This window comes from Meles meles, chromosome 10 (genome assembly GCF_922984935.1).
Source record: "Meles meles chromosome 10, mMelMel3.1 paternal haplotype, whole genome shotgun sequence".
Taxonomy (NCBI): domain Eukaryota; kingdom Metazoa; phylum Chordata; class Mammalia; order Carnivora; family Mustelidae; genus Meles; species Meles meles.
Window position 1 is genome coordinate 71653266 of NC_060075.1, and position 14154 is coordinate 71667419.

At 37.7% G+C, this 14154-nt stretch overlaps 1 protein-coding gene across 1 annotated transcript in view; it reads left to right on the plus strand.

Moving 5' to 3' along the window:
* Positions 1–14154, plus strand: part of CALCR (calcitonin receptor) — a 61769-nt gene that overhangs the window by 922 nt on the left and 46693 nt on the right. The window contains exons 2-4 of the mRNA XM_046021354.1: positions 6134–6290; positions 8652–8762; positions 13058–13170. Of these exons, the coding sequence (XP_045877310.1) occupies positions 6134–6290; positions 8652–8762; positions 13058–13170 (381 nt within the window). The remainder of the gene's footprint in view (positions 1–6133; positions 6291–8651; positions 8763–13057; positions 13171–14154) is intronic.

Below are 14154 nucleotides of genomic sequence, written 5' to 3' on the forward strand. Positions count from 1 at the left end.
GTTCCAGGACTTACATTTTTAATTTATGAGTAGTCATAGGCTTACAAGTTTGCATAAACTATTTCTCTTAACATTATTCAGGGGAAAGTACTAATATTCCAAAAATGTTTTAAGGGAATTTTTATTTTGTAATGTTATACATTAAATAAATCGTTTATGGGTATGACTGTTAATGTGGCCCTTTTGTATCTACTCGGATATTGAGTATAGTCTATTTTATTATGTAATATTGTTGTATTATTTTACTCTTTAGATACTCTTTAGATAAAATACAGTATAATTTGCTAAAAGTAATCCAGTATTTGGAAATGCAAGTAACTTCATGTCATTGTAAATATAATAAAAACACGTAAACAAGAATATTGTAGGAACTAATAGCATATTTAATTTTGTCTCTAAATGCCCATGCCTTTTATGAGATTCTATAGTTGCAGAAATAGTGGTATATGCCAATTCATAATTGATATTATTATTTTTAGAGCTTAAATTAAACCCTTGTGATCAATTACATGTAAATATTTCTAAATAATTTTATTTCATAAACCATATAATTATATTTGACAGTGACAGAAGAAAAGTAGTTAGTAAGTTACTACTTACTAAGTTACTAAAGTAACTTACTCGGTATGAATGACAGTTTGAATACTACTGCAAAGATGAGAGATCAGAATAACATATTCTGATATGTTATTCAAAACTTTTACCCAATATATCTTAAAATTCAGACGTTAAAAAAATTTCACATATTTGAGCCATGGACAGAAAAGTTTTCTGGTTTGTGAGCATCTCTTTGCTAGCAAACACGCTGCACAGGGCACCTGAGTGATTTTGTGCTCTCTGCTGTGACAAAGAGAAATTTGCTTCTTTATCCTATATTTGGTTCATATATTTGATTTGGAGAATTCTTCCATAAAATTTTTGATATGTTGGTTTCCTCCTAAAACATTCACTGTGCTCCACATGGATACTCCTCTAAGAAAATTAAATTTTTTAATAAAGTGATATTGATTTTAATCACTATAAAATATTATTTCTTAAGTACATTGGTTTGAAAAACCACTACAAGTGTGTCTGTTGAATTCTACCAACCTGATTTCCAAATGCTCTTTTAAAGTATCAGTTTGTCACCACATTCCATGAGCCTAAGTTTACATTAAGCAAAACCATTCCCTCACTTCCTCTCCCTTACCTGCAGTAAAGCAATAAATAGACTTAGGAAAGTGCTTGACACATAGCGAGCCTCAAAAATGTATTTTTATCAAAATATAAATATAAAATATAAATATAAAATGTATTTTTATCAAAATATATTTTTATCAAAAAATAATTATAACAATGATGATGAGGACATAGTAAAACTAGATTTTTTGGAGAAGCATTCTGTTGTTAACTAAGCTGTATTCCCTTATTTGCTTAGAATTTATCATTATGCAGCAGTTTTATTGTTTATATAATGCTTACATAGAAAGTACATAGGACACCAACCATCTGATGCTACCTGGAAAAACCAGGGCTAATACTTTACAAACTTCTGTTTTATCCATTGTTATTTTGAAAAGTGTAAGTAACTGAAGCCTACAAATAAAATCCTAACATCTACATTGTCAGTATTAAGGATGGTGACATCGGAATCCTGTTAGTTCTATCAGTTTGTGGATTCTAGAATCATGTTCCTTTTAGGGTAGTTCTGTCTCTGACAGTCGTTAGGAATCTTTCCCTATGCTAGTACCATTGCATGGGTTCCCACGTTCATTAGGTTTAAACCACGAAGAGATGGACCATTTCTTAAAGTTCTACACAGAACAGTCCTGTAATGATTTTTGTCTCTGTGCTTCTAGAAACCACCTGTAACCCAAAAGTAGGCTGGTTGTTACATCAAAGTAGGAATTCCTTGACTCCATGGCCATTCAAACCAGACTGAGTTCCACTAAACTCCACGACGAGTGTGCACGAAATCTAGAATGTAAGCCCCATGAGGGCAGGGACCTGGCTAGTCTTCTTCGCTGCTGAATCTCCAGCACCTAGAACAGTACCTGGCATGTGGGAAGCAGAGTATTTATTACCCGAAAGGACCAGCGGTGTTTCGGCTGAGGACTACAGGTATTGGTGGCAGCTTGGCAGTCGTATTTGTGGCGCCATTTGCTTGCACCTTTAGGAGTGACATCACATATACGGCGGCTAAACTGCTACACAGGACAACAATTAAGAGGTTGTTTTTTGTTTTGCTTTGGAAAAATCATGTAAGATGTATGCAAAGCTTTGAGCACCAATCTTTATCCACAAAAGCAATGTGCCCTTAATATCTCATCTCTATCCTCACGTGAGCATAAAATATTTATTTACACCCCAACTATATAACATAAATGTAATACTTATGATAGGTAAAAAAAAATTTTTAAGCCTTTCACATTGCTTGGTAGTCTTATCTGCTCACTATGCTTCTATTTTTGCCTCTGTATTGCTCAAAACTCTACTACTGCACTAGTCATTTTTATTGGTACAAAATTGTCAGCAAAAAGTGTATATGTTGGGCGCCTGGGTGGCTCAGTGGTTTAAAGCCTCTGCCTTCGGCTCAGGTCATGATCCCAGGGTCCTGGGATCGAGCCCCGCATCAGGCTCTCTGCTCAGCAAGGAGCCTGCTTCCTCCTCTCTCTCTGCCTGCCTCTCTGCCTACTTGTGATCTCTGTCTGTCAAATAAATAAATAAAATCTTAAAAAAAAGAAAAAGGAAAAAAGTGTATATGTCCAATGAACTTTATGAAATTTGTGTATGTATTATTGTCAAGCAGTAGTAATTCCATTTTTGGAATTATATATATACATTAAAAGGATTATCTGTCTATGTCCACCTACATAGACAGAATGCCTCAATGTGTATGTTATTTTCAGAAAAAAATCACTGAAACATTCAGTTACTACTGGAAAAATTCCATCATCAAGCTCACACACAAATCAGACAAGGAGCAGACTCAGACCACTATGGCTCATCTACAACAGGAGTTCTAATTTCTCATTCCTTCAGTGTTGAAACAATCTCTATGGAACCAGGCTCCAAACCAAGTTCACTGGAGTTTGTTTCAATATTGCAAGAATGGTAAGATTGATGCTACTATCGTCAACGTGAACAACACCTTCTCTTTCAGATGGTCATATCTATACTGTTACTGGTGTTAAAACTGCATTAGAACAAATAATGCTGCAATTGAAACTACAAGTACAGGGTTTTCCTCGTGATATCTTTGCACATAATGCCCCCCTCCATGGTTTCCAGGAACATTTCTTAACTGGTTGCCCAGTACATTTAAAGATAGAATTCAGAATGTTACTTCTGGAAAGAATGCCAGACTTAAACAAAATAGTCCCTAATATCTAAAATATAAATATTTATATATGACATCACATTCTATCTTCTAATATGATTTGAATGCGGTGAGAAAGATGGCCCATAAATAAGTAATATATGAAATGATAATTCTCATGTCAATGAAAGATTCTAAGAATAGAGGCACAAAAAATGTAAAATAGATGCCCAAGGTTAACCTGTAATTAATATCTCTTATTGTGAGGAACACAATGATCTATTAAAGGCCATGGTTATGGTGATCTCTAGTGAGATTATTAAAACACGCACAGACATGTGTGTTCATACCAATGTAGGCTCATACAATCCAAAATGAAGTCTTAACATGAAATCTCTTCAAAATATGTCTTTGTTATCCGCAAAACACATTCCAATTCCTGAAGGAGTTTCTGAGCATTGAGTGATTGATGATTCTTTGCCGTCACAATTTCTGGTGTCTGAAAATATTTTATGATGTTGGTCTTTCTTGCTAGTCTGTAAGCTCCATGAGGGCAGGATCTATGCTTGTTTTATCCAGCACTGTATCCTCAGTTTCTAGCATAATGCTTGACTTCCTAGCAAACAATGACTATTTGCCATTTGGTTGGTCTTAAAACAAGTAAGAAAGGGTCATATGACAGCAGAATGATGTTCAACTACATTGGCAAAGGATCTGTACATTTTAAATAATTTCTGTCAGTACATTAATTTCTCTTTTCATTGTCATACACTCAAGAGGCATTAAAATTAGAAATAATCCTAATAGTTAAAGAGTAGTATCAGCCATACTCACAGTAAGTGTCCATCTAGAGTTAGAAGTATCAAGTGTTCAGAACCTCTTCTGTTGGCAAGTAATTTCTGCTTTGATGGCTTGTTGGCACCTTCAACTTAAGTACAAAAGAGAACTTACCTTCTTCCCCCTCTAAGGTTTTCTTTGCCCAACTTCTCCCTTCTCAGGGCACTCCTATTTTTTCCATTATATAGGTTAAAATATCAGAGCTAGTGGACTGTTACTGTTCTCCTTTCCTTGTATTTCCTTATATTCAAATATATCTTTTTATTATTTGAGAAAATGCTGAGGGCTGTGCTTCCCTGCTCCCTCCTGCTGTGATCCAGTCCGTGTCTTGGGCTTCCTGGCTCCCTCCCTGGCTCTGATCTGTAGATATCTGATGCCCACCACATGAATTTTACTAACACTCTCCTTTCGCAAACTTCACTAATCAAAAACTGGCATGAGATCTTTATTTTATTGTCACGTTGTAGTAACATTAGCTAAAAATGTATTGAACCTTTCATTACACCATGCACTTTGTATTTCTTTTCTTAGGGCTCTGTATTACCTGATTTTCCTTGACTCCATTTATTACTAACCCCTAAAGACGCTCCCCTCCAGGAAGGATGGTTTCCTTGCAGTGTCTCACGCATGTCATTTCCTACCTCTGGGACTTAGATGCGTTCCTTTCCCTCCATCCTGAAAGCTTTCCCTCTCCTCGGCCTGGACAGGCCCTCAAAGTCCAATTCAAATTCTCCCTTGTTATCTGTAGTCATCCCTGACTGTTCTTGCTCTCTGCCCTCTGTCTGTTCTGAATTGTTGTTGTATCATGCACTGTATAGTTTAGCATTTAGTGCCATGCTGTCTTACAGGACAGGACGCCTGTCTTCACAATGACACACACTGGAAAACAGTGTGGTTCTCCTATGAGTTACCTGACCTATACAGCTCAACTTAACAAAAACGAGTTTGTTTTAGAGACTGTGAGGCATAAAAAAAAAAAAAAAAAAAAAAGGTACCCAACACTATTTCTGCCATCGGTACATTTGGGGCAACTTTAGTCTTAGAATAATTTAGACAGAATAAGGCCAAATAAACAGTGTGTTTAACAGGTGTGATAGAAAGAGAGCAAGGAGTACTCTTAACTGTAGAAGAAGAAAAGTCAGTGTGGGCTGAAGCTTGCAGTCTTCTCTGAAAAAAGTCTCTATGCAGAACACGGATATCGAAAATCACAGATTCAGGCACCACCAAAAACATCATGGCCACAAAAGAGATTGAACTCTATATAAACGCAACTTGGGATGATGTGTTAGATGGTGATCGTGACCCTTGTCCACCTGAACCAAAAAAGCAGAAGCACTAGGAGAAATATTTAGGATTTACATTGGTTTTCAGCAGTGAGATTAAAAACCCTGTGTAAGTCATCTGCTGATGAAACCAAATTAAAGATATTGAGGCCAATCATCAAACGCAGAATATCTCAGAAGAACAGATTTTGTTTGTTCTGTGGAATAACTGGGGTGAATTTTTGGCAGTGTACATACTCTAAGCACAAATTTTTAAAAAGCTAAAATAATTTAATATAAAAGTTTACTTATTGCAGTAATATATCTATTTTTAATAGTATGACTCATGATTATTAGAAGTTCCAAAGAAGGCAAAATTGATTTAATGTTAGTATTTTTTGGAAATCAGGTTATTTGTTTTGTTTACTTCTAAACTTTACAGTGATAATAAAATTAAAACAATCTTTTATGATAAAGAGGTGCATGAGTTTGGGTGGGTGCTATCCATTTTTAGCAGTGAATGGAACAAATACAAATATGAAATTTGTAGGTGGAATTTGTGGATGAAATATAAATATACTTTTTAGTTACAAAGAAAAATATCCTATGTGGAGACTATTCGTAATTGTTACTCATGAAGGAAAATGTTTTCAAACTTTTTGATTGTTTCATTTATTTTTGTATACACCCATTCCCGCTCTGTATAAGTAACCGATGTTTTTTTTTTTTAATACAGCACCCAACCCCAATCCTTCCTGCCAATTCGAATAACACCTATCCTCCCAATATGAAGTCCGAACCATTTCTGTACGTCCTAGGACGAAAGAAAATGTCGGATGCGCAGTACAAATGCTATGACCGCATGCAGCAGTTACCCCCATACCAAGGAGAAGGTGAGAAGATGGATGTATGCAAATATGTTTTCAGGCATCATTAAAGGCTCGTTTTCTTCCATGGATAAATATGTGTTGACTAATTTTAATATGCTAGCATTTTTAACAGTGGTTTTCAAATTATGGTATGTTTGTGTATTTCATGTTGGAGACATGTCTACTTTCTTTGCCCAGGCTCACCCAGCTGGTTTTGGGCTAACAGCAGCACTTATGACAAAATTACTACAATAACCCCGTATTCACACCTGGCAAGGAGGAACAATACAGGGCTAAGTGATGGAGAGGAACTGGAAAATGACAGGAAGGGAAGTGGAAAATATTGGGCAGAGAATTAGCCTCAGGTCAATCCTGTCAAAACCCTGTCTCGCTTGGGTTAATGAGGCAGTATCTTCCCTTAACTGTCAATGGGTTGGCAACTCTGGCTATTCCTTCCTCTTGTCTACCCCCAGTTCTCAGAGGAACTAGTAAAATCTGTCTCCTAGGCAGGCTTTGTTTATCTATCACCTTCTCTAGAATGCTCTGTGGGACTGTTCAAATATTTTCAGAACCAAGCTCATTCTATTAGCTATATATAGAAGGCTCTGCGATTGCCAAACATTACTACACCCAGTTCTCTCCCCTGTCCCCTAAAACATTTGAAAAGTCCCAACAAGACCATGTGTACCCTTGTATATTCTAAGATAACACCGCTTGGTAGGGGGAATATTTTTTAAGTATGTTCTATTTCTACGTGTGGTTTGCCTTCAAATAGTTAAAGTTTTAATTTCTAGTCCCTATTTTTAGCATTTTCCTTTAAACAAAACTCAAGACAATTAAGAGGCAGATACATGTGATTCTTCCACCTGCAGTAGTTTTAGTGTTTTTTAAGAACCTGAGAAGTTATTAGATGCGGCTCTGCCCAAAGACAAACCATTCCTCTGAAACAAAAGAAATGATAGAAACACGAAATTTGTTTTCAGAGACCAAGTGAGAGCAGGCTCCTTCACTTCAGTCCTAATCATTTTGGGAGGTTGAACTTTCATACTATGATCATTATATTGAGATTTCTTTTTCCTTTTCTTTTTAATCTTTTTGCTCTTTTCTTTTCTATTCGTTTCTTTCTCCTCCCTCCCTCCCTCCCACCTTCCTTCCCTTCGTCCCCATCTCTCTCCCTCTGTTTCTTTCTTGCCCATCTGCCCTTCCATCCATCCACTTCCTTCCTTCCATCTTTCCTTCCTTCCTTTCTTTCTCTCTCTTTCTTTCTAAGAACTGACTTCAAAGGCTGAGTCTTATTCTTTTGAATAGCTTTATAGAGGCAAATCTTCATGTTTTAGGGTAGATTAAATTTTGAAAGGAGTGAGAAGCTACTTGGGGTCAAAGCTGATAAATACATAAACTGCTCAAACTGAGCATTACTTTAGTCACTAATAAAGTGTGATTCTAAAATAATAAGACTAGTTTTATACGTAATCTGTTAACTGTCTACAAATGCAACTCCAATAGGAATTTTGAACAATTGAATTTTAAACCCTTGGATTAAGAATAGAATTATCCAAGGGATGCCTGGGCGGCTCAGTCTTTTAAGCTTCTGACTCCTGATTTCTGCTCAGGTCATGATCTCAGGGTTGTGGGATTAAGCCCTGAGTCAGGCTCTGTACTCAGCGGGGAGTCTGAGGATTTTCTCTTGCTTCTCCCTCTGCTCCTCCCCTGCTCTTGTGTGTACTCTCTCACTCGCTCTCTCAAGAAAATAAATAGATCTTCAAAAAAATTAAGAATAGAGCCATCCGAGGCAGCCATTTTTAAGGTTAATGTTTAGGAAGATCTGTATGTTCTAAAGCCATAGAATTTCTTTCAAATTAAGCCTCTTATCCAGGGATGATATTGCATATACTTTTGCAAGACTTCTTTGCAGCATTTCTGAAGATATATATTTTTAAGATTTTTATTTATTTATTTGACAGAGAGAGATCACCAGTAGGCAGAGAGGCAGGCAGAGAGAGGAAGGGAAGCAGACTCCCTGCTGAGCAGAGAGCTCCCTGCGGGGCTTGATCCCAGGACCCTGAGATCATGACCTGAGCCACCCAGGCGCCCCTCTGAAGATATTTTCAAGGAAAGATTTTGGAGGAAAGATTCCATACAGATGACATGCATGTCTTTTGAAGAGCAAATGGAGAAAACCTATAAAAATGTAAATTTCGATTAAGAGTTGGTAAAGTTAATATCTTTATTTTGCTGCTGCTGTTCTTTCTAATATTTCCATATGCACATAGAGAGCTCCAGAATAACTATTAAATGGCTAGATCCTATTGAACACTGTTAAGTCCTATTGATGATTCTGCAGCTTTTCCCAATGTCAATATTAATTTCTATCTGAATCATCAGGTCCATATTGCAACCGTACCTGGGATGGATGGCTGTGTTGGGATGATACACCGGCTGGAGTATTATCCCATCAGTACTGCCCAGATTACTTTCCAGACTTTGATCCAACAGGTAAAATATTTCTTTTTATTTCATATTTTGCTATGAAGCCTTTAGAATTTTCATGGTTCTGAAAAGAAAATCAGATGTAAAGGATACCTATCTAATCATACTCTACATGTTTCAGCACTTTCTGAAGACTTTCTTCGCATGAAATATCACCCAGTTGTACAAGTATTTCAAGTTCTCCTTATTTTTTAGGTCATGTTACTGGTCCAATGTGCACGTGGGTCTCCAATTCTAAATGGAAGTTAGATTTTTACATATTTCAAATATTTAATTTTAAATTTTAATAAAATTTTAAATTAATTTTTTAACTCTTGAAGTTTTACTTAAAAGTGGTTGTTTTTCAGTTTTCAGTTGTTGCACATTTGGTGACCTATGCTAATACTTGATCTAGACTTTCGGTATATGAGACTGACAGAGCACATGCAACGGAAATTTTATGTAACACTGAAAGTTATATAAAACTGTCATGTGTAAAGGAAAAGGAATCAGAAGATAGTAACTCTAGACACTTGCTAGATTTCTGTTCCAACAGTAAATTATTAATATATGTTTGGTAAATGAAACTAATGATAAAATGAATGGATCATACTAACATCCCCCTCCAGGCCCTGCACAACGTGAGCGATCAACAAATGTGTCTTAAATAAATAAGTGACACCAAATTCATTTTAGTTATAAAAGTAACATAGGAATACTTCTCATTGAGTATCATTTTTTACTTTTCAAAACATTTTCATGTATATTATCTAAATGTATATACTCACACAATATTTGACACAAAATTGCAAGTGAACCAAGTCTCCTTAGCTCTTACCTAACCCTCTCTTTATAAGTCAGTACAACAGCCTTGGAAAAGCATTTGAGAAACAGTATTTCTAATTCCCCATGCACACTCACTTCTGCAGATAAAAAGTACTTTGAGTACTTTAAAAAAAAAAAAAAAAAGCTAATTTCCTAGGGAAGACATGTTTTTCCTTCAGGTCTTCATCTAGCCACACTGGTATAACTGGAGGTTGAATCAGGATGCACAGAGAGGATGAGGGTCTAGGGGTACCATCCACCAAGTGGAGTAAGGAAGAAGCTGGGCGGGGGGGGGGCTGATGCGATGTATCTCAGAAACGTCAGCTATCCAGATAGATTCAAGGTCTGGAATCCATGGTACTCAGTGGTTAGTGGTCAGCAGCAACGCAAAGAATGTGGAAAGAGATATCTGAGTTTGTCTTACAGCCTCAGGCCAGGGACTAGACACGTGAAGGACAGGAAATGGATTTGGATAGGGGCTGGTGGTGAGTGATTCTCAACTTGGCTAAGAACCTTGAAAACTTATCAAAATCCTGATGCCTGGTACCACCCCAGACATTCTGAATTAATTAGTTTGGAGTATAACCTGGGACATGAGGATCTCTTAAAGTTCTGCTTGTGATGAAACATGCAGTCAAGATGAAAGTGTGTTAAGAAAAGAAAATAAAGAAAAAGAAATAAAGAAAGAGGCGGATGCCTGGAAAGTTCAGCCAGTACACTGAGTAGCTGTACCAGTGGCATCAGATGAGACTGATGCAGACAATGGAGGAAGGCAGGTCCCAGAGGGGTAAAAAGCAGTAGCCAGCTAGCTTCAGGGACTAGCGGTGTTGGGGCCAGAAAAACTCTGTTCTGAGAAACTAGATAGAAAATCTGTCCCATTGAAGCATTAACCGAGATTAAGAGACTGAAAAGGGAGTATATATCTTGGGTATAAAAGAGACCCCCATGATGAATGGAAGCTACAGGCCCAGCGCTAAGCCCCAGTTAACAGGCGAGGTTTGCTGCGGGGAATAGAGCAAGCCTGAGGCCGCAGAGTGTGTTTAAGCTACCCCACACGATGAACTGGCTGGCGGGGTCCCAGGGGCCCCCAGGGGCTGGTCATTCCACCTCAAACTCCAGACTTCTTCTCACAAGATGTGATATAGAGGAACACAGTGAACACAGTGAGCCCTCCACCCTCCACGGTGCTCATTTTCCTCCTTCCTTCAGTATCCTTTTGGAAGTGGTTCTATGGAAGAGGAATATTCAGTCAGTGGAAGGGAAGGTCCGACAAGATGGATCTTCACTGAATTATCTGGTCTGAACTAGAAATAGCATTTTGAAGAGAGGAATTAGTGTTTGTTTCACGTGTAAGAGACTAGGAAAAAACAACCCTGACTTTCAGATTTTTCCACAAGTTGCTTGGTCAGAGTTTCTACCACCTTTCATGGTCAGCCAGTCCATCCATCTGGGTACCTTTGCTCACTGAGGATGAAGGACAAGAGGTTACAAAAGTGAGAATTTCAGTTAAGATAGAAAACAATCGTCAAATGGTAAAAATCTAGGCAAGAAAGTTTCCGGAATTCAGATCAGAGCAGAGAAATTAATCTATCCCTGTGTCAGTGTTTAAGAAATGCTTTGGCGCTTCAACAAGGATGAGATCTGAAATTCTACCCCAGTAAGACAGAGATAATGAAAATGAGATTACAGGGGACAACTTTAAAGACCAATTCAAGCCAGCCACTTCTGAAAAGTTTCATTGTGCAAAGAGGAAGGGCTGAGTGCCCTGCCCTCCTCAGCACTACTTCCTGTAAACTCCAACTCAGCGCTCTTTGATGATCATCTTTCTGGCTTTTACTGACTCTTCCCAATGAATGATGCTTCATTCATCTGGACTTGACAACTACATTAGAGATAACTTGATTGGCATAAAGAGCTTTTCTGTAATAGAGGCTACAAGGCCATTCCAGAGCAGCAATGGGCTCTTGCCAAAGTGGCTATAATTATTGACTAAAAGGCAAGTTTTTGGTCAGCAAAACAGGGATTTCCAGGCATAGATCCATCTTATCAGCCTGGTTTTTAGAAAGAACCCTCTCAAGTGGGGGAAAAACCCACTTCAAAAGAAAAAAAAAATCTTAAAAATATGTATATCCAACACACTCAAATTTGTTAGGATTTTACCGTTGACCCAAGGCTATATTTTAATGATAAACAAAACAGTTTAATGAAATGACAGAGATTTCATTTTAAGATGAAGTGTTTGGTAAAAGACAGGTCCTGATAGAGTGAATAACAGCACTGAAATTCAAAAGAGGCTGGTAGCCTGTAGGAATATGCTAGAATGTAAAAAGCACATTTAACAAGGATATGCTTAAGGCGCTGCCCTTAATGTCAAACACTCAGTCAACGTTAATGGCAAAGAGCCAAGAAGGTCAATATACAGTTTAGGACCATGATTCTCAACCTCCATACCCTTCGGAATTGGTGAGCTTTTTTAAAATGCTGATGCCTGGTTACCTCTTCAGATAAGCAAATTTGAATCTCTGGGGATTGGGCCTGAGAATCTATAAAAAGCTCCCTGATGTAGATCTGGAGTGAAATAAGGATTCTTTCCTTTTCATGGGGCAGTCCAAAACAGAGTATTTCAGAGGAAAATACCAATATCGAGCACATGCCAAGTGGCTCTAGGCAGTGAAGGGACACCAAGCTGTGTATTGTGAGTAAATGGGGATGTTCGGTTTGGAAAAGGAAGTTAGAGGAGACATATCCTTTCTTCAAATATTGAAAGATTTGCCAGGTGGAGGAGGACAAGTTCTCATAGCTGCAATGGGTAGAAAATGCCTAGACCCAGACTTTGGTGACATCAGAACAAAATAATATCTCCTACAGTCTTGCCCGTGATTGGAACAGACTTTTTCAGAAGGAACATCCCACCCTCCTCCATAGAATTTGCCTTTTGTAGCTAAATAGCTACAAAAAAAGCTTTCTGAAATATTGTTGGGGTCCAATGGTGATTCTTTAAAGAGTTTTTGTTTGATGACTGTCTCAGCAAATTCACAATTTAAAATTCTTCTATGTAACTTTCTAACAAAATTACATTAAGCATATAAATGAAGGAAAGTATGGTCTTGCCGGTCTCACGTAGTTCCTATCTAAAATCAGAAATGTAGGGTTTGTTAAAAAATATGAGGTACAGAACAGGTAGCACTTCTGAATGCGATGGACCTGAGATTAGATCCCAGCTGACCCACTATCTAAGGACTTCAGACTCTATAACCCCTCTCACTCTGTTTCCTGTTTGTAAAGTGGAGATAGCAACCTCTGCTTTACTTGGCTTTGCTGAAGATAACACGAGACAACAGATACTAAAACATCTTGTAAAATGCATGATTCCTGGTAGTCTCCTTTGACCTACATTCACACTCAAGTTCTATAAAGTGATTAATGCTTGTAAGCCTTATTTTTCCTTCTTGGTGTTTTGAGATCGCAATGTAATAACTGTTATGTTTCATTAACAGAAAAGGTTACAAAATACTGTGATGAGAATGGGGAGTGGTATAAGCATCCCGAGAACAATCGAACCTGGTCCAACTATACTATGTGTAACGCTTTCACTCCTGAGAAACTGAAGGTGGGTTTCATTTCCAGTTTGGGTATTGGGTGGGAATGTCATTATTTTTACATAGATATGTATGCATAACTTTAAAATACCTGCTACCAAAAGCCAACCTGTTCTCTAGAAGAAAATTAGATCATGGCCTGTGAGTTCTAGGGATTCTCTGAAGTAGCATTAGAGAAAATGACATTTTACTTCTTCGTTGGAACTTAGTGTCGAAGAGTTCCAAGAGAATCAGGTCATTTATAACGAGGGAAATATTGTCCATGGAAGAGATGATGGGATTCTCTTCCATGACATCATGACATCATGATGCCAGATGTTAGGCAGCATTTCCAGGGACTCTCTAAGATCTGTCTTCTACTGGAAGAGTGCGAAAATCACAAATTTTTTTCCCCAAGCCACAAAGTGACAGTTGCCCCCAATTCCCTACCCAAGGATGCCCATTACAGTTTTATTATCAGGCTTTGAAGGAACCATTAGAATGAGACTTCTCAGCTACCTGTTGATACAGGTGTGGCAGTTTTGTCTATTCCGATTTGTTAGTATTTATGTCATACCCCCTGTTAAATATTTGTAATATCATCTCAGCTCAGAAACATTTAAGCCAATGGGAAAAACCCAGACACGTACTCTCCAAATGCATGAGAAATCTGAAAACAAAAACAAAAACAAAAACAAAAAAAACTCACCAAGCCCACAGTCAGCCTCCTTTCCCCAAGGTGCTAGGAGAAACAATCGGTCAGTATTTAACCACACAGGCTACACCCTGAGCAGCCCCCTGGTGCTACAGCAGAAACCTATTGTTTCCTTCAGAGCTAGACCTGTATGCTAAGTAATTATAAGTTGGAAGCTAAAAGCCCATCAGTGCTTCTGTTTACTATAGAGAAGATTTAGGAGTACAGAAATTTTTTTTTTTATCTAAAACAAAACAAGCAAGAACAAAAAGCAAACAAGAAGAATATGTAGCTTAGAGAGCGGTCGACTAGAGACCAGAGG